Here is a 21783-nt window from a genome sequence, read left to right as displayed (position 1 = left end):
AGCTCATCCAAAATGAACATTAATAAGGAAACACAAGCTTTAAATGATACATTAAACAAGATGGACTTAATTGATATTTATAGGACATTCCATCCAAAAACAACAGAACACACTTTCTTCTCAAGTGTTCATGGAACATGCTCCAGGATAGATCATATCTTGGGTCACAAATTAAGCCTTGGTAAATTTAAGAAAATTGAAGTTATATCAAGTATCTTTTCCAACCACAACACTATGAGACTAGATATCAATTACAGGAAAAAAATCTGTAAAAAATACAAACACATGGAGGCTAAACAATACACTACTTAATAACCAAGAGATCACTGAAGAAATCAAAGAGGAAATCAGAAAATACCTAGAAACAAATGACAGTGAAAACACGATGGCCCAAAACCTATGGGATGCAGCAAAGGCAGTTCTAAGAGGGAAGTTTATAGCAATACAATCCTACCTGCTTTTGCACAGCAAAGGAGAACATAAACAAGGAGAAAAAACAACCCTCAGAATGGGAGAAAATATTTGCAAGTGAAGCAACTGACAAAGGATTAATCTCCAAAATTGACAAGCAGCTTATGTGGCTCCATATCAAAAAAACAAACAACCCAATCCAAAAATGGGCAGAAGACTTAAATAGACATTTCTCCAAAGAAGATATACAGATTGCTAACAAACACATGAAAGGATGCTCAACATCACTAATCATTAGAGAAATGCAAATCAAAACTACAATGAGGTATCACCTCACACCAGTCAGAATGGCCATCATCAAAAAATCTACAAACAGTAAATGCCGGAGAGGGTGTGGAGAAAAGGGAACCCTCTTGCACTGTTAGCGGGAATGTAAATTGATACAGCCACTATGGAGAACAGTATGGAGGTTCCTTAAAAAACTAAAAATAGAACTACCATATGACCTAGCAATTCCACTCCTGGGCATATACCCTCAGAAAACCATAATTCAAAAAGAGTCACGTACCACAGTGTTCATAGCAGCTCTATTTACAATAGGCAGGATATGGAAGCAATCTAAGTGTCCAACAATAGATGAATGGATAAAGAAGATGTGGCACATATATACAATGGAATATTACTCAGCCATAAAAGGGAACGAAATTGAGTTATTTGTAGTGAGGTGGATGGACCTAGAGTCTGTCATACAGAGTGAAGCAAGTCAGAAAGAGAAAAACAAATACCATATGCTAACACGTGTATTTGCAATCTAAAAAAAACATGGTTCTGAAGAACCTAGGGGCAGGACAGGAATAAAGACACAAATGTAGAGAATGGACTTGAGGACAGGGGGAGGGGAAAGGGTAAGCTGGGACGAAGTGAGAGTGTGGCATGGACATTATACACTACCAAATGTAAAATGGATAGCTAGTGGGAAGCAGCCACATAGCACTGGGAGATCAGCTCGGTGCTTTGTGACCTCCTAGTGGTGGGATAGGGAGGGTGGGAGGGAGACTCAAGGGAGGAGATATAGGGATATATGTATATGTATAGCTGATTCACTTTGTTATAAAGCAGAAACTAAACACACCATTGTAAAGCAATTATACTCAAAGATGCTAATAAATAAATAAATAAATAAAAACATGGAGTTAACAGTGATATTTGGAAGAAGGCACCTGGTGACCCTTGATGGGATTTGCCATCAGTTTGGCCAGAAAACATGGCTTTCCCAGGACAACTTGGCTATGATGAATGATGTACTACCTCTGAGTTCAGTCTTCTGCTGTGGGTGACTTTGATTACTTCCCTTTCCTTCTTCATGTGTCCTATGTGGAAATGGTTCCTGACTCTGCATCTGACCATTACAATGGGGACTTACAGTCTTTCTGACAGGTGGCGATGCTGTTAGGTTCCCTTATAGGACCCGTAGCTTTGTCTTGTTTGGGGCTTGGTGAATATGGATACAGTTTTGGTTGTCATAGTTGGGTTGCGGGTAGGATGCTACTGGCATCTAGTGGGGAGGGGTCTGCGATGCGGCTGAGCATCCTACAATGCACGGGACAGCACCCCTCCAACAAGGAATTATGTGGTCTAATAAGTCAATAGTGCTGAGGTGGTCTGTTTTCGATGGGTTGCTAAGAAATGTGAAAGATTTCAGGCAAGCGTGATAGTGGGAGAAATGAAAAGCAGATACCTAGAAGGAGAGGCAAGTGTGTGTATATGACGGGGAGGAAGCTGAGTAGGAGCTGTAGAACTGATGTGTGAAGGTGGTACCCGGACCTGCCAATTAGAGTTTTGTAGATACTTTTGGAAGAAAATAAAATGCCTAGGTTCACACTTTGTATTCTGCTTTGTGCAGTTAACCATGTAAGATAAATATGTGCAATAAATAATTGAAAAACTCTCAATATACCAACTGTCTTAAGTCATACTCAGAGGATTCTGGGAGTTGAAGATCCCCTTTAGGAATTACGCTCAGCTCCCGGCAGATAGTAGGTGCTCAGTAAATATTTGCAACCAGAGTGCGTTAAGGGGAAGAGGAGAGGGAAAGGGAATGGACTCAGAGGCCACTGGAGCAGCTACCCTGGGTCTACCGCACACAAGCCAGCTCCATGGAAGTTCCCCGTTGAAGAAGGTCGGGAGCCGTGGAGGACTTCTGCCATTAAGGCTTGTGTTCGGCTGTCTTTACTAAAGTTGCGCCTGTGTCTACCCTGAGATCCAGCAGTTCCACTCCACAGTGTGCAATCAGCAGAAATGCTTATGCATATTTACTAAGTCATGAGCTTTCAAGAATGTTCACAGAAGTACTACCATTCATAGTAGCCCAAACTGGAAGCTACCCAAATGCCCATCAGTAATAGAATAGATGAATAAATCCATTAAAAAAATTGCTAATGGACTTGAGGACATGGGGAGGGGAAAGGGTAAGCTGGGATGAAGTGAGAGAGTGGCATGGACATATATACAGTACCAAATGTAAAATATATATCTAGTGGGAAGCAGCCGCACAGCACAGGGAGATCAGCTCAGTGCTTTGTGTCTACTTAGAGGGGTGGGATAGGGAGGGTGGGAGGGAGACACAAGAAGGAGGGGATATGGGGATATATGTATACGTATATCTGATTCACTTTGTTATACAGCAGAAACTAACACACCATTGTAAAGCAATTATACTCCAATAAAGATGTTAAAAAATTGCTAATGATGAAATATTTCAAAACACAATAGGGTATAAGAAAAATAGGCATTCTAGTTCCTACCACCCAGATTTAACAAAGGTTAACATTTTTCCTGTTTGTTTTTCTTTCTTCTTCTTCTTCTCCTTTTTAAAAATTTTTTTTATTTTTTATTTTAATTTATTTATTTATTTTTTGCGGTACGCGGGCCTCTCACTGCTGTGGCCTCTCCCGTTGTGGAGCACAGGCTCAGGACGCGCAGGCTCAGTGGCCATGGCTCACGGGCCTAGCCGCTCTGCGGCATGTGGGATCTTCCCAGACGGGGGCATGAACCCATGTCTCCTGCATCGGCAGGCGGACTCTCAACCACTGCGCCACCAGGGAAGCCCAAATTTTTTTATTTTTTATTTGAGAAATAGAACCTTCTGGTGGCCTTAGTGTTGGGGGTGGGGTAGAGGTGGGTGAGTGATGTAAAGATACTGGAATGTAAGAGTGGGATGACCTGGGCTTTCTCTGCAGGTCTTCCCTTGACATGGAATGAGTTACCTGTCACTGGCACCTAAACATCAAGCAGAGTAGTCAGCGAGAACATCTCCCCATTAAAGATTCCGCACTGCCACAGGAGAAATAGGAAGAAGCCATGCCTTTCACCTCTCCTGCTCTCTGAAACATAAAACACTTTGCAGGAGTGTCCTTTAAGGACACAATGTGTCTTTCGGTGAAATATAAAAGAATTTGGCTTTTTCCATCAAATTGTGATTGGAATACCATGAATATTTTGATTGCACTGATGTGAAAAGAGAACAAGACAGGGTTTGGTGTTTTCAGTGATTGCTGTAATTGTTAGCAGGAACACATTCCCCCTTCTCTTCCACCCAGGCTGGCTCATCAGGACGCAGAGGATTGAGAGTAACATTGTCATGGGGATAACCTTGAGTCTGCTCTGGTTTATATTAGAAGAAACATTTGCAAACTTCTTTACTTAGTATTATCATCATTGATGATGGTAATTTTTTTGTAACTCTCTTCCTGACTGTCATGAGGCCCATGGTTGAGACTGGTTCCCTTTACTGAGTGCTTGCTAAGTGCTAGGCATAGTCCTAAGCCCTGTGTGTATGTTCTGTTTCCTCCTTGTAATAACCCCTGAGGTAGGCATTGTTACTGTTTTCATCTACAAATGAGAAAACGGGTGTGGTGAGGTTGATTAGGTTGCCAGGGGTCACCCTGGGAGTGGCAGAGCCATGAGTCACATCTCATTTTGCCTGACTCCAAAGCCAAGTTCTCAATCAGTCACTAAATGAGGGCCCCTTGATATTGGTATTTGGGTTAACAGACCTGTAAAGTAGGAGTTACAGTTCTGGGAACAGGATCTGGGCTGAGCACTTCCCAGTCCTATCTAATGCAGCCTCCTCTGAGTCTGAGGTAGGTGAGGCAGGCGGGCCTGCTCCCATTTCACAGATGAGGACTCTGGGGCCAGGCAAGCAGTGAACTTGCCCAGAGCCATACAACTAATGTTGGGCTGGATATTAACCAGGGTCTTTTGAAAACACAGTCCAGCTCTTCATGCTGTGCTTCAGCTTGGTCTCTGACTACCTTGGTTGACCTTCAGCCCGGCACTTAACTGTAAGATTAATGCTGTTTTGCCATCTTTTAAATAGGAGCAGTACTACCTGTCTCACTTGTTAGAGATTATAGAGGGTTAGCTAGCAGTGTGTCTTTTAAAATTCTTGGAGACACGCACCATTTAGATACATATTTATTTAATCACTGTGGTGCTTTATGGTGTGAGATAATGCTTTTTTTTTTTGGCCACAACATGTGGCTTGCTGGATCTTAGTTCCCCAACCAGGGATTGAACCTGGACCACAGCAGTGAAACATCAAGTCCTAACCAGTAGACCGCCAGAGAATTCCCGAGATAATGCTTATTTGTTAGATTTAGTTACATATAAATCTTTATTTTTGATATTCTGGTAAAGTTATTTGGTAAGTCAACTGGAAGTTGAAGACCTTAAGAGAGATTTTTTTCTGCACAGACTGAGTCAGTGTTTTTCTAGAGGCATCATAACTAACCTCAGCTTATTCTGGGTTGCTTTGAGGTGGCAGCTGCTCCCTGGTGGTTACCTGTTAAAGGCGCTAACTGGAGACACCCAGAAGGGCCCGACTCTACTGTCCTGCACAGGTGAGGCTGGTGGGTCTTCCCCCGGATGACATGTTTCATTCCAAAATAGGTTCCTATGCTGTTGAAAAGAAACTCAGTGGCCATCTTCTATAAAAGAGTGAGTATGACAAACTCTACTCACTTGGTCGGTAGGAAAATAGGATGGCAGCAAATACTGTATGTACAGACCCAAACATAGCACCTAGCTCACAGAGAGCTCTTAATAAGTGGCCTTCCTCCTCCCTCATTTGGCCTGTCAGAGGGTTCCCTCTTGGAGATTTTTTCCCCCTTTGACAGGCCTATTACAAATCTCACGACATGTTTAACCTTTACAACTTGTCTGTTTGCTCTCCCTCATGAGTGGGTCATTGTGAGGAAGGAGACCATCTGTCTTACAGATAAGTGGTGGTGTCCTGCCAGGTGGCCACTCTAGAAGCTCAGGCCTTGGGTTTAGGACTCATGTTATCTCCAGTCCTGGACTGACATACTTTGAAGCCACCATCTGACCGAAAAACCACAGAGCTGCAAGTCGGTCAGCAAGTCTCCAGGGTGGCAAAGAAATAATTATCTCAAGCAAAAATGGATAGCACTTTAAGCCCTGAAGACGCAGAAAGGTTTGGGTCAGGACTCAGCATCTCAACAGCCCAAGAAAACTGTTCTCCTAACCCAGTTTTTCAGATGGGATTTTCGAGCTTCTATTTTTGACAAAATTCCTGGTTATTGACCTCATTGTCAGGAAGCTGGAAGTACATGAAGTTCAGCTTTAGGAATATAGCCCCTTGAAAACGTCAGAAATCTTTGAAAGCCTGAGGTGGTAGCCTCTGTGGTAGAAATAGACCCTGAGGTAGAAAGTTGTAGGATTCTTGGGTACCTCAGGTTGACGGCCTCTTAGGTCCCAATTGTTATCTTCTTTCCTGAATTTAATAGAAGAAAAAGCGAAGGGTAGAAGGTGAACTCAGAGTGGAATGTATTATATCCACTGAGTGAGTCCTTCTTCTGAGAAAAGTGCGTGTCTTAATATCAGTGCTGAAAACAGTGACTGGCATGTAATAGGTGCTCAATAAACGCTTGTAAAGAATAAGTGAAAGTCGTGGTGTAATTACTGTAGGGAATTCAAAGATGCTTAAGAAATAGCCTAGGAATGTAGAGTCCACCTGAGAAAGAGTGAGCAGGGAATTAAAGTTATCTGGTGCTGGGTAAATATGTTTATCCCCTTACTCTCAAACTTTCCCCCTAACCTTCCCTACCCCTCTATACCTTTAGAAAAAATAAAGACTTACTTGGAATTTGCTAGATTCCTCACTTGCTAGAGTGAGGCACATATAGCTGACTCATCTGTAGCAGAAAGACACAAAGTTTAAGGCCAAGTATCACAGATTGGATTCTCTGGAAACAGATGATGAGATAGAGCTTGGTGTGCAGAATGTTTATATAAGGGGATCCACACCTGTGGAAGGGATGGGGAGGAAACAGGATTGGGCAGAGGGAGAAGCCAAGACTACAGTGCAGGTCCAGGACGTCCCACCCAGTCCCTGGGGCTCTGGGGTATAAATGACCCGTAGGATTTAGCTATGGTGAACTCACACAGCTGCGCCTTTATGCCCCTGCCGTGGTTGGTCATTGCTGGCTGTGAGGCGGCTCTTTGCAGCTCTCCTGAAGGAGCCGAGAGCTGGTAGCTTCTGCTGACGCCACGCCCAGCAGCTGGAAAATCATTCCTTCCTCATAGGGGGATCTGGCTGGTGCATCTCCACACCCACTGCACCAAGTGAGATTCTCTGGGGGTCCAGGCCTGCCTGCAAAGTGAAGAAATGTTCTGAGTCTTGTTCCAAGGGGGATCATAGCCTCTTTGGGAGCCTGAGGTGTCAGAAACCCGTGGTAGCGGGTGACAGATGTGGCCCAGCTGGGGCTTGATTTGGGGACCAGGCCCACCTCAGCATCACAGATTGAGGTGAAGGTGCTGATGGGCACTTTGCTGAAGCCGGTCCTGCCGGTTCCTGTTCCTGTTCCTGTCCTGGTTCCTGCCCTGCTCACTCTGCTCTCGCTGTTCCCCAGGCCAGATCACCCGGTTCTTCACGTCTCCTGGAACGACGCCGTCGCCTACTGCACATGGGCCGGGAAGCGGTTGCCCACGGAAGCCGAGTGGGAGTACAGCTGTCGAGGAGGCCTGCGAAATAGGTACTTGGAGGGTCTCATCTTTGCCTAACAGTATGTGGACCTTTTTCTGAATCTACGGAACTTACTTTGGCTGGACAGTTGATTTAAAACCACAGCCAGATTGCAGCTTACTCCTACTGGGCTTTCTTCCCGCCCGTGAAGTTACTTAGGAAACATGGATGCAGGGGTCACCACCCCCTGACAGTCTCCCAAAGCCATGTGTGTGGTGAGGTGGGCTACGGCAATTGAGCCCCCATCCCCGTGTCACATAGTCCTCCTTAGAGCCTCCTGGCAGGCTGCCTTGCTTTTTGGATTTTCTTATTTTAGGCATCTCCTGAAGCAGCAATATATCTTTGCTTCCAGAGCCATGAGACAGAAAACTCATGTTTGGGTCACATCTTCTAGGAAAGGCTCCTTAAAATAACGAAGGCTTTATAAAAAAGTGCGGTGTGATGTTGCCTGATCATGCTTCCATATAAGTCCAGGATGATGTCTGCTTTCCCAGCCTCCTATAAGCCCTTCTTTTAGTTCTGTGATTTATTTCAGGCCTCCTGAGTCCTCGGGAGAGACCAAGGTTGTTGTGAACTTGACATGAACTGGTTGTGCGGAAGTTAAAAAAAAATCCTGATTAAAAGCTTTATGTATTTTTTTTTTTTTAAATAGCTCACTCGGAACAAGCAAGCAATGTTCTCTCTTTCACTGCCTTCCTCCTCTTGACTTTCGTCCAGAAGCCTGTGTCTATTTGACAGGCTGATGCCTGTGTCTCTTCTGACAGACTCTTCCCCTGGGGCAACAAACTGCAGCCGAAGGGCCAACATTATGCCAACATTTGGCAGGGCGAGTTTCCTGTGACCAACACCGGAGAGGACGGCTTTCGAGGGACTGCGCCTGTGAGTAGCGAGGCTTGTGACAGATGGCGGCGGCTGCAGTGCACTGAGAAACCGCCAGCAATGAGTGAAAGTGCCGCTCACTCTCTGCCCCATGTGCTGCCCCCTCCTGCCTCCGTCCACCACCGCACGTAGCAAATAATTAACCAGACGTTCTTTTTCTGTAACACCTTTTTCTTTCTGATTCCATAATATTTGTTGTGGAAACTTTGAAAAAACAAGAAGTGTACAGAGGAGAAAATTGAAAGGATCTGGAATCCTACCACCCAGAGATAGGTAACCCCTGTTAACGGTTTAGGTGCATTTCCTCCCATTTGTCTCCTGTGTTAATGATGCTCCTAATGGCTAGTAGTTAGTGAGCGCTTGCAGAGTGCCAGGCATGTTGCTGAGCCATTTGCATGAACTACCTCATTTAATGTCTGTTCAGCTCTGTAAGGTAGGTACTGTTATCCCCATTTTCCAGGTGAGCACTCTGAGGCACACAGAGGTTAACTAACTTGTCCAAGGTTACACAGCTGGAAAGCAGCACAGCTGGGATTTGAACCAGGTCGGTTTGTTTTCAAAGGCCATGCTCTTAACTACCATAGATGCCAGCATAAATGTTTCTGGTGTATATGTGCCTATATATTATTTACATATTACTTTTGGGTCATACTATGATATTTAAAATCCTACTGTTTTTCCCTGTGTAATATCAGCAACGTTTTATCTGTCATTAGCAGTTTTTCACAAATACATGTCTTTTAGTAGCTGGATAACTTGTCATTTGAATGAACCCTAATTTATTTACCTCTTATTTTTGCAAATTTACATTATATCTGTTTTTCTGCTGAACAACAATGAACATCTTATGCATAGATATTAGGTTGTATCTCTGATGATTTTTTAAAACATTATTATTGGAATATAGTTGATTTACAATGTTGTGTTAGTTTCTCCTGTACAGCAGAGTGAATCAATTATACATATATATATATCCACTCTTTTAGATTCCTTTTCCATGTAGGTCATTACAGAGTATTGAGAAGAGTTCTCTGTGCTATAGAGTAGGTCCTTATTAGTCTGATGATTTTTTAAAAGATAGATTCCTAACAGTGCAATTAATGAGTCAAAGACTAGAAAACTTTCTTGATAAGGGTTTCAGATATATAACGAAACTCTTTTCCAGACTGCGTATTGCATGTTTCCCTCCATGAGTGTTCCTTTCTTTCTGCTCTTTTGTCAGCAAAACCATACATTAATGAAGCAATGTTAAAAGCATTTCGTTTTCTCTCTTTTTTTTTTAACATCTTTATTGGAGTATAATTGCTTTACAATGGTGTGTTAGTTTCTGCTTTATAACATAGTGAATCAGCTATACATTTACATATATCCCCATATCACCTCCCTCTTGCATCTCCCTCCCACCCTCCCTATCCTACCCCTCTAGGTGGACACAAAGCACTGAGCTGATCTCCCTGTGCTATGTGGCTGCTTCCCACTAGCTATCTATTTTACATTTGGTAGTATATATATGTCCATGTCACCCTCTCACTTCATCCCAGCTTACCCTTCCCCCTCCCCATGTCCTCACATCCATTCTCTACGTCTGTGTCTTGATTCCGGTACTGCCCCTCGGTTCTTCAGAACCATTTTTTTTTATTTTTTAGATTCCATATATATCTGTTAGCATACGGTATTTGTTTTTCTCTTTCTGACTTACTTCACTCTGTATGACAGACTCTAGGTCCATCCACCTCACTACAAATAACTCAATTTCGTTCCCTTTTATGGCTGAGTAATATTCCATTGTATATATGTGCCACATCTTCTTTATCCGTTCATCTGTTGATAGACACTTAGGTTGCTTCCATGTCCTGGCTATTGGAAATAGAGCTGCATTGAACATGTGGTACATGACTCTTTTTGAATTATGAGTTTCTGAGGGTATATGCCCAGTAGTGGGATTGCTAGGTCATATGGTAGTTCTATTTTTAGTTTTTTAAGGAACCTCCAAACTGTTCTCCGTAGTGGCTGTATCATTTACATTCCCACTAACAGTGCAAGAGGGTTCCCTTTTCTCCACATCCTCTCCGGCATTTATTGTTTGTAGACTTTTTGATGATGGCCATTCTGACTGGTGTGAGGTGATACCTCATTGTAGTTTTGATTTGCATTTCTCTAATGATTAGTGATGTTGAGCATCCTTTCATGTGTTTGTTAGCAATCTGTATATCTTCTTTGGAGAAATGTCTGTTTAGGTCTTCTGCCCATTTTTGGATTGGGTTGTTTGGTTTTTTGATATTGAGCTGCATGAGCTGCTTGTCAATTTTGGAGATTAATCCTTTGTCAGTTGCTTCATTTGCAAATATTTTCTCCCACTCTGAGGGTTGTCTTTTCTTCTTGTTTATGTTTTCCTTTGCTGTGCAAAAGCTTTGAAGTTTCATTAGGTTCCATTTGTTTATTTTTGTTTTTATTTCCATTTCTCTAGGAGGTGGGTCAAAAAAGAGCTTGCTGTGATTTATGTCATGGAGTGTTCTGCCTGTGTTCTCCTCTAAGAGTTTTATAGTGTCTGGCCTTACATTTAGGTCTTTAATCCATTTTGAGTTTATTTTTGTGTATGATGTTAGGGAGTGTTCTAATTTCATTCTTTTACATGTAGCTGTCCAGTTTTCTCAGTACCACTTATTGAAGAGGCTGTCTTTTCTCCATTGTATATTCTTACCTCCTTTATCAAAAATAAGGTGACCATATGTGCATGGGTGTATCTCTGGGCTTTCTATCCTGTTCCATTGATCTATATTTCTGTTTTTCTGCCAGTACCATACTGTCTTGATTACTGTAGCTTTGTAGTATAGTCTGAAGTCCGGGAGCCCGATTCCTCCAGCTCCATTTTTCTTTCTCAAGATTGCTTTGGCTATTCGGGGTCTTCTGTGTTTCCATATAAATTGTGAGATTTTTTGTTCTAGTTCTGTCAAAAATGCCATTGGTAGTTTGATAGGGATTGCATTGAATCTGTAGATTGCTTTGGGTAGTATAGTCCTTTTCACAGTTTTCTTTCAACAATCTTTCAAACAGTTGTCATTTTTAAAATATTTGTATTTTTGTTTCACATGAATATAATTCTTCCAAAATTTATTTATGAATGTAGCACACATATGTTATTTGGAACATGACCATATGATTCCAGAATTTCAACTGAAATAATAAACAAGTGAGAAAGACCGAGACATTGGAAAAGATGAAGGGTGAGGAGACACTTGACCTATCAGAACTTTAAAAATATTTTGAGCCATATAGTTAAAGCAATATACTTTTTTTTTTTGCAGAGTTAATGTAAAAAAAAAAGTTGCATGAGAATATGTTGCCCTTAAATAGGCACATGAGTGCATATGTGTGTGCTTCTAAAATTCTATATGTATGAGTTAGGTATATGATAAAGGTACCAACACAAACCAACGGGAACTAATCAGGCCATCTAGAAGTTGTTTCTTCTCAAGTTTCCTTCAGGATCGCTTGTGCTCTCATGGGTGCATAGTTTTAGTCAGTAAAATGAGTGATTAGAGACCTTGGGGTCTAAACTATCTCAACCTGTTCTCAACCGTTTGCTGGTAAGAAGCCCAGCCAGTATTTCATGGGCCACCTTTTGTCGGCAGAACAGTGCTGCAGGATGAACAGAATAAGGTGCCTGATGAGGTTGCTCATGACACCCCAGGAAAGATGATAGTTGGTGCAGAAGGAGGACAGTGGCCATCACGTGGTTTGAGAAAGGCCTCGGCAGCCTGGATGTCCCTCTTCAATGGGAGTCTGTGTGAAGTAGGGCCACTGCCCTTTAGCCTTGAAGCCTATGGCATGGGCTTCTGATGGACCACACAAATTATATTAGTGTCTGCCAGTTTTCATAAAAGGCCATGAGAAGCTGTATTGGACAGTTATGAATATTTTACAGCACTTAATGGCTACAGAATTTCTTATCATTATTTAAGCACATGAGCCTCCAAGGAAAATAGTCATTTATTCTCAAGTCAGTGCACCTTTTCAGAAAACACCCGTTTCCATGTGAAATAAGGATACTCTACAGATATTTAGAGTTGGAACATTTAACTGTGGGTTCAACAGATGTCTGCTTGGAGTATATTCAATAGAACTTACCTGAAGAAGTTGCCATGGAAGTTCCTAAGACAAAATTAGAACAGTTAGGGCTTCCCTGGTGGCGCAGTGGTTGAGAGTCCGCCTGCCGATGCAGGGGACATGGGTTCGTGCCACGGTCCGGGAAGATCCCACATGCTGTGGAGTGGCTGGGCCCGTGAGCCATGGCCACTGAGCCTGCGCGTCCGAAGCCTGTGCTCTGCAACGGGAGAGGCCACAACAGTGAGAGGCCTGTGTACCGCAAAAAAAAAAAAAAAAAAAAAAAAAAAATTTAGAACAGTTACCAGGAGCCCGCAAATAACCAATTTGAGAAACAGGACCTGCAGAGAAAAAAAGCCGCAAGTTATAGAGAGGCCACTTCCACCTGTGTTTGGAATGAGACTTGACGAGATCTGTACCTTTAAATTGGGACCGTTTACCCAGAGAATTATCTGAAGTCCTCCTTAGCTGCCTTGTTGTGTCCACAGGCCCTGGTCAGTTGAGAGCAGGAATTGAACTTTAATGATAGGATGGACTACAGTAAAATAGCTCCCTCCTCTGCTATTTTATGTATTTTATTATTTTCACTCTGGTTGTAAACTGAGCAGACTATTCTGACCACAGGGAATTTGAAGAATTGGATTTGTATTTGGTTAGGCCTCTGTTGTACAGTTGTTAGTATGTTTTGGTATTCATGCCTATCAGCTCATTCACCTGAAAATAAACATGTTTGAAGTATTTCTCATGTACATTTGTCTTCTTCTGAGCTTTCTGGAAGGAAGCTTTGGTTGGTATGATTAATTTAACCATGAGCATTTAAAATTTTTATACTCTCATGTGGTAATTTTGGGGGTGGTGACCTTCTGATTTGAGCTCACTTAAACGTCATATTGTTTAAATAGGGAAAACCCCTCAAACCTTTGAGTAGATGCTCTTATTTCTTCATCTTATGGTTTAACCGCTCCAGACAGGCTAACTTGCTTGCCCAGTGGTTGCTGCATGTTGGTACATAAAGGAGACCTCAGGCTGACTGACCTGAGAGCCCCTCCACTTGTCTGCTTTCTGAGCCTGAGAAATGATTCCTTCTTCCAGAGCATTCATTCCATCTCACTTGCTCTCGCGTCCCTTGCTCCTTACCTTCTTTCCCTGAAACAACTTATTTTCTCCTTTTTTTTTGCGGTACGCAGGCCTCTCACTGTTGTGGCCTCTCACTGTTGTGGCTTCTCCCGTTGCGGAGCACAGGCTCCGGACGTGCAGGCTCAGCGGCCATGGCTCACGGGCCCAGCCGCTCCGTGGCACGTGGGATCTTACCAGACCGGGGCACGAACCCGCGTCCCCTGCATCGACAGGTGGACTGTCAACCACTGCGCCACCAGGGAAGCCCTATTTTCTCCTTTTCCTTCCTTCTCTTTCCAGCTGTTATTCTGTCTTGCTGTTCCTGATCATCTCCAAATTCTTGAAAGGACAGTGTATCCTCTGGCCTTTCCTCCTTTACTGTCTCTCTGTCTTTTGAACTCTGACCTCAATTCCCACAAGGCACTTCTACCTTTGTTGAGGAGGGTTCACCTTCAGCCCGAAATCTCTCCTTCTTGGGAGTTCCGGCACCTTTTCTTTCATTATCTTACCTTACTCATCCCACCCTGCCTTTCAGGATTGGATTTTTTATTTTTGCTATCCTCCTCCTTTCTCCCTCATTAAAGCTCGTTCATGTCTATGTCATCAAACCCTTCCTGCTTTCATTCGACACGCATGGAATTACTGAATGAAGCCATGAATAGGTACCACTGTTTCCATAATGAATGCTGAGTAAGGAAGCAGAGTGGTAAACATTTTCGGCTTTCCACCTCGCCTGGATTAAGTTTTTTTTCTGGAGTAGCTTCATAACTTTGAAGTGCTCTGAATTGCCCAGGTATGAGATGCTTCCATATTTATGTGTCAATCTAAAACCTTCTGAAGCCAAGTAGAAGTGAATGGTATTCCTTTTAGTTCCACCTCATTAATTGGGAAAAAACCCATGGATTTAAAAAAAGATTTTTAAAAAAGAACCCCAAAGATAACTTAATATTTTTTTCATTTAAAAAATAAAAGTTTTCTTCATGTATGAGAATTTCTATTACAATATGTTAGGAAAAATTTTGCGTCCCTAAAATAGCAAAACTGTTCTGTACATATTTACTATTCGGTCAAAGATTTTTCTCTCCTCCTCCCCACCCTCCTTCTTACACAAGTGTTGCACTTTGGTACCATGTCTGTGACAGTATCATGTGGCAGACTGTCTGATCTGCCTTTGAAATGTGATCAAATTACTTGCTGAAGAGCCTGTGCAGCTTACCTCATACTTCCACGTGCCAGAGATTGCAAACCCTCTATGTATTACAGATACGCTTGGTAATGAATTCACATTTTCTTTATAAAAACAAGTCCCCTCAGTGTTGTGATGATAATGACTGAGGCGTAAAGATAAGCTGGTGAGTTGGAGGGGGCTGGTGGAGAGGACAGAATTGGCTTAGGGTCTCTCAGTGCTAAAAAAGACATCATGGCCAGCAGAGTTCAGCTCTGATGACAAGACTGATACCAGGTCTAATATGGTGTTTCTGTTATGCTTTTGAACGTCTAAAGATCGTTTACCCCTCACTCCCCAGTCAGATACAGATTTGACTTATGACCAGTACTAGTCTCTCTATTAGGAATAATTTCATTGACTTTCCTACCATGTAATGTAAACTCTTCTTAGGTTTCTAAACTCCCTTTGAGAGCTCAAAGCTGAAGAATATCTTTCTTTGTTTCTACATTGGCCAGATTGTATTTTCACTGTTGGAATGAGAATTAATATTCATACTTTAAAGTAAGAGTTCTTTGTACATTTGTGTACCAAAGAGGTTTTCTAGACAAGATGAGTACTTTGACAACATTTCCCCCCTTTTTTAATTTTTAGGTTGACGCCTTTCCTCCCAATGGTTACGGCTTATACAATATAGTAGGGAATGCCTGGGAGTGGACTTCAGACTGGTGGACCATTCACCATTCTGTTGAAGAAACGATTATTAATCCAGTGAGTATCAGTCTCAGAGTATGTATTGTGAAAAGGTTACATCCATCCCCTGGGCAGTCTGTGGCAGCAATTTCATGTGTTTCGGGTATTTATTTTCTATTGACATTAATCTTGGAGTTTCCCCAAAGGGATATTAAGCACTTGTCTCTTATTTTAACCTTAAAGCATTGTGTAGACATGTCTATGGACATTTTATATGCTGCTGGATTGCGATGGTGATAATGATTTGAGGGAATCTGTCTGTAACTTTAGAAATTATTTCAGCCTCATAAATGTGATCAAAGTGAGATATATAAATAAGTATGCAAGATTTATTAATGTTTATTAATAACTAGTGAGATCTGGTAGATGGTATTTATCATCCAGCTAATTGCCTCAGTTTTCATTGGTTGAAATTTTGATTGAAGAGCGTTGTTTGCAGAAAATGAGAAAGGGTGTTTTCTGGGTGAATGTTGAATCAGGAAGTTGAGTCATTTCATGATTATTTGCTGAACTCCACAGTATGGCAGTTCAGTGCATCATAAACCTTGGGAATTGAGACAACCATGTTTAAGTTTTACTTTTTCTGGCATGGGAGGAATGTTGACTGCAGTTGGTGGACTTCTCTGCCTCTAAAACCAAGCTCTCCCAGCAGAATATACAAAAATTGAGACGCTACAAAAACGGGGCATGTGGGTGGGAAGTACTTCCTTTAAAAAGAACATGTCTGAATATTTCTTGTGTAAACAGATTGGGGGGAAAATACCATTTAAAAATCCTATCTCTAGCAAACTAGACATTCATAGGTCAGATCCAAGAATGTATATTTATACCAAAACTAGCTAGATGGGGAACTTAATATGTTTAATTTTAAACCTTAACCTCTTGAAAAGGCACTAAAGGTAGTGATAAAGAAAATTAATTCTTCGATCTCTTCTCAGTAGAGTGAACAGCGCAGAGTAATTGAAGAAATTGTCAGACTCTGTGCCTCGGGCCATTTTTCAGAATATGGGGATAAATTTGTTTGATATGCTTGATTTTTCTTCACAGAATAACACGTGGATTGCTCATGGATAATCTCGAGACAGAAATCTATTTTCTTGGGGGCAGATGAAAAAGCTGAGTTTTTCGGAAAGTGTCATTTCCTCCTTGTTTTCCTTGTACTTTCTGGCAGGGCTGGTGGAAGTAGTGGTCAAAGACAACGCATCTCTCCAAAATGAGAATAAGGTTGTGAAGTTCTCAGTGGGTTTGTGGTTGGGAGACACCATTCTCTACTGGCAATATGTGACTTGGCGTTTGCTGTCAGAATCAGAAATAGAAGTTTTTTTCCCCTCAGATTAAAGCATCTGCATGTTTGGAAGGGGGTGCACGAGGCTTCAAAATACTGGCAAGTTGTGAATGTATCTCTTGGACCATCTGTTGTTGAGCTGAGTGCTTATTAGTTTCAGTTTTATAATTGCTTTTGTCTCTTCTAAGGATTTACAGAAAAATCCATATTTTTCTTGTTTTCCCCAGTCCCGGGCTCTATCTCAGATGTTGTCTGGTCTGTAAATCATTCTCCTTGTAGGTTTCTCTCTGTCACAGAGGCCTCATTTGCTTCCTTATTTGACTGGGATAAAATTCAACAGTTTTGAGAACTAAATCCCAACTCCCTTGCAAGCTCAGACTCTTTCATTCAAATCTTCACAACTCTGCTTCATTTGTAGAGCCACTGCCTGTCTCTCATCTGCATTACAGCATCAGCTTCCCAGCTGGGCTCCCTGCCGGCACTCTTTCTGCTCTCCTGCAGCTGTAATGATCTTTATAGAGGACATGCTTAATGCTGTCACTCCTCTGTTTAAAATAAAGTACCAACTCTTGAACATGACTTCTGAAGGCTAAGATCATTTAGCCCTTGCTGATCTCTCAATGGCCACGGCTTTTTCTTCTTCTTTCAACATTTAATTATGAAATGTTACAAAAATTCAGACAAGTACAGAAAATAGCATAACAGATAACTATTATATCGACCATTTTGATTTAACGTATATTGACAGTATATTGTATTTACTATATTTCTTTTAGCTAAAGAACAAGAACAAAAACTAGTCAACGCTTGATATTTGTCAGGATTTTTAATTTAAGCTATTCTGGTCAGTGTATAGCGCTATCTCACTGTGGTTTTTTAGTCATCGTATATGTATATTAAAATTTATTTTGTTGAAGTACAGTTGATTTACAGTGTTGTGTTAATTTCTACTGTACAGCAAAGTGATTCAGTTACACATAAATATACACATTCTTTTTCATATCATTTCCATTATGGTTTATCACAGGATATGGAATATAGTTCCCTGTGCTCTACAGTAGGACCTTGTTTATCCATTGGAGATATACTAGTTTGCATTTAGTCATCATATATTAAAGTCTGTATCTGACAGCTCTCATATCTGGCCACCCTGTTGATCTGCTTCTGTTGTTCTTGAATTTTGGTCACATCTTGTTTTCTTACATGCCTTGCTATTTTTAATTGAGTACCAGATCTTGTTTAAGAAAAACTGTGGTGATTATTTGAGATCTGGATAGTGGAGTCTTTCTCTAGAGTGGACTTACCTTTCTGGAAACTTCTATTTCATATTAGCTTATTCCAATCAGGAATTGAGATGATTTGAAGCTGGGCTTCAGTCCCTGTGAGGGCTAGTTGGGTATAGTTCTTCAGGGTGCCAACGAACAGTCTAGGGGTTTTCCATGACTTTTCTTCCTTGTAGGGCGCCGAGCTCTAGGTTTTTCTTCCTTGGCCTATAAGTCTATGCAAAGTTCTTTTCAGCTTCTCAGCATTATAGCTGCTGCCATTGGAATCAATAGACCTCTGGGAAAATAGGCTCATCTCTGAGCTTCCATTCTCTCTGGGGTTTGAGCCCTGCAATTCCTCACAGCCCTGATAATTCTCATCTGATCTATTTAAAGTTCCAATTGTCTTTGAGGTCTTTTTTTAAAAAAATTATTTATTTATTTTGGCTGCGTTGGGTCTTCATCGTTGTGCGTGGGCTTTCTCTAGTTGCGGGGAGCGGGGGCTACTATTTGTTGCGGTGCGCGGGGTTTTCATTGTGGTGGCTTCTCTTGTTGTGGAGCATGGGCGCTAGGTGTGTGGGCTTCAGTCATTGTGGCACACAGGCTCGGTAGACATGTAGACATGGCTCTACATGTTATGGCTCGTGGGCTCTAGAGCGCAGCCTCAGTAGTTGTGGCGCATGGGCTTAGTTGCTCCGCGGCATGTGGGATCTTCCCAGACCAGTGTTTGAACCCGTGTCGCCTGCATTGGCAGGCGGATTCTTAACCACTGAGCCACCAGGGAAGTCCCCTCTTTGAGGTCTTAATTTATTTGCCTTTCTTCCCTGATGGCCTGTGTATCTCCAGTGCCTAGCAGAGAACCTGGTACATAATAACTGGTCCTATAATAAAGCCAATTCCAGATACCTAGAATCAAGCGAGTTTGGTTACTGTTCATACTCCAGGTTACTGTTCATACTGTTCATACTCCAGCAAAGGCTAGTTAAAAACAGATATTTTGGGCCTCCCTGGTGGCGCAGTGGTTGAGAGTCCACCTGCCGATGCAGGGGATACGGGTTCGTGCCCCGGTCTGGGAGGATCCCATATGCCGCGGAGCGGCTGGGCCCGTGAGCCATGGCCACTGAGCCTGCGCGTCCGGAGCCTGTGCTCCGCAACGGGAGAGGCCACAACAGTGAGAGGCCCGCGTACCGCAAAAAAAAAAACAAAAACAAAAAAACAAAAAAAAAAACAGATATTTTCAGGAAAAGCTTTGGAGCAAAATACTCATGTGATTAGTAGACATTTCAACCCAGGAACTGACCTCTTCAGTGTCGTGTATATTTTAGTTCCAAGACAATCAGAATGGCAAATCATTTTAAATCTTCTTTGGAGAGCTTAGGAAAAGTCAGTGCTCTGTATGTAGAGGCTATTCGGGGATTATCTTTTTCTTGTTCAGTGACTTCCAGGGAGCAAATGTTAATCATTAGTGTTTATTTTATTGGGTAGTCATTTATGGCACAAGCAGGTGGTGGGAGCACCTTCTGTGCTTTGTACACACAATCCTAGGAGAGGCTGAGCTATTTGGCCATATGGAGTGAGGGTCAGTTTGGTCTTACCTGGTAGAAGGTTCTTGGGAGTGTGCATGCATGCGTGTGTGTGTTTTCTGGAACTGCTTAGGGTGGCATCACCTCTTCCCACACAGACACAATCCAGAGTGTGGCTGTTAATACCACTGTTTTTTTTCACCCAATAATTATAATAATAAAAGATGATTTGTGGTTTTTTTCCTTTTCAGTTACCTAACCCGGAGACCCTTATTAATCTGTGGCAGTGTGTGGTGCTTTCAATAAAAGACTATGTAGAGCTTATATAGCATCCTGATTTCCCACACGTGCATCCTCACTTGCACTACCCTGGTATCGTGCTGACTTGTTTGCTGATGATGTGAAAGGATGGAGTGATCTATAATATCTTTCCCACTCTTAGAGGTACACAGTTTCATTCAGGCAGCTTTTTTTTTCTAAGGGAAAGAATTCTAGTCTTAGAATTAGTCAAAGTAACTTGGATTATAGCTCTGCCACTTAATAGTAAAGGAATCTCTCTAAACTTAGAATATATCTTGTTTCCTTATCTACAAATTGGGAAAAACTATACCTATCTCATGAAATTGTTGGGAAGTTAGATTTGATAATGTTGTATGTAAAACTACTTTATACCCCAAAAGTACTATTGTGGTGTTGGTTTACTCTTTTTGTTTAAATTATTTTGGGGTATCTAATTGGGATATTGTATGCTTCTGTTCAGCAGAATTAATGAGGAATGTTGGCCTTTGGAAGCAGAGGGGGAGAAAATGATGCTTATAAATAGTGAATGCTTATTATTCCTCCTATCCTTATCTTTTGTTAGCATATCACATAGTCATCCTTACAATGAAAATCTCACTTCATGGCCCATTAAAGTCCAATGGGAATAAAGTTTTCTAAAAAGTATTCCTCCTCTGAATGAATCCCTGCTGCTTGCCACATTCTGTTAGCCAGAGATTCTGTTTGTTTTGTTTTTGTCAACGTGGAGTTTGATTGTTCAGTTAGATTGTATAGGTCTAGACATTTTGGGAAGTGTGTTCTGTTTTGCAAGTCTGCGTTGTTGTGGCTTGGAATTGACCAGGAGGCTGTAAGCCCTCCTTGTGTGCCAGCCATGGTTTGCAGTTTACACTCTGCTCGTTTTGAAGGACACACATCTGAGCCCTTGCCCATCTCACAGGGCACATGCCAACCCTCTGACCTGAGGTGCTGGCAGGTGCCTAATGGCCAGTCCTGCTTTTGCCATTGGGTGACTGGACTTGGGGCTTGGACTTGGTTTGCCCATCCTCTAAACCAGCGGTCCCCATCCTTTTTGGCACCAGGGACCAGTTTTGTGGAAGACAGTTTTCCCACGGACGGGGTGGGGGATGGTTCAGGCGGTGACGCGAGCGATGGGGAGTCGCAGATGAAGGTTCGCTCTCTGGCCTGCCGCTCACCTCCTGCTGTGCGGCCCGGTTCCTAACAGGCTGCGGACCGGTATCGGTCTGTGCCCCAGGGGTTGCGGACCCCTGCTCTAAACTCCCCATTTGGTTGTTCCTCTTCCCAATAACCCGTCCTCTGGCCTTCCACCACTACATGGATCAATGAATTTTGTACATCAAAAATGTTAGGCCCCTGGGGCTTCCCTGGTGGTGCAGTGGTTAAGAATCCGCCTGCCGATGCAGGGGACACGGGTTCAAGCCCTGGTCCAGGACGATCCCACATGCCGCGGAGCAACTAAGCCCATGCGCCACAGCTACTGAGCCTGCGCTCTAGAGCCCGCGAGCCACAACTACTGAGCCCAAGTGCCACAACTGCTGAAGCCCACGCGCCTAGAGCCCGTGCTCTGCAACAAGAGAAACCACCCAATCAGAAGCCCGCACACCGCAACGAAGAGTAGCCCCCGCTCTCCGCAGCTAGAGAAAAGCCTGTGCACAGCAACAAAGACCCAACGCAGCCAAAAAAATAAAAATAAATAAACAAACTTAAAAAAAATGTTAGACCCCTGCTTAGCCTGTCTCCTAGCCCTCCTCTGCCTATGGCGTGAGCCTGTCCTTGTCTCAGCTGGGCAAGAAACAGTAAATATCACATCATCGTTAGATGAGATTGCCCCACCCATCGACTGCCCCATCGGCAGCCTAATCAGTGGAGCAGGCATACCCAGGATGTGCTAGGAGAAGGAGTTCACTGAGGATTTTTATCTGCCGTAAGGCCGTCATTCACGT

At 42.6% G+C, this 21783-nt stretch overlaps 1 protein-coding gene across 3 annotated transcripts in view; it reads left to right on the top strand.

Moving 5' to 3' along the window:
* The window catches only part of SUMF1 (sulfatase modifying factor 1), a 110567-nt gene that overhangs the window by 53335 nt on the left and 35449 nt on the right, over positions 1 to 21783 (top strand). For 2 of the 3 annotated variants that reach the window (XM_060110036.1, XM_060110034.1), the window contains 4 exons: positions 5230 to 5312; positions 7344 to 7466; positions 8221 to 8335; positions 15375 to 15491. In XM_060110036.1, the coding sequence (XP_059966019.1) occupies positions 5230 to 5312; positions 7344 to 7466; positions 8221 to 8335; positions 15375 to 15491 (438 nt within the window). The remainder of the gene's footprint in view (positions 1 to 5229; positions 5313 to 7343; positions 7467 to 8220; positions 8336 to 15374; positions 15492 to 21783) is intronic. The other variant, XM_060110035.1, reaches the window with a different exon arrangement.

The sequence above is a fragment of the Mesoplodon densirostris genome, chromosome 10, assembly GCF_025265405.1.
Source record: "Mesoplodon densirostris isolate mMesDen1 chromosome 10, mMesDen1 primary haplotype, whole genome shotgun sequence".
Taxonomy (NCBI): domain Eukaryota; kingdom Metazoa; phylum Chordata; class Mammalia; order Artiodactyla; family Ziphiidae; genus Mesoplodon; species Mesoplodon densirostris.
This window is presented reverse-complemented; position numbering and strand designations above follow the sequence as displayed.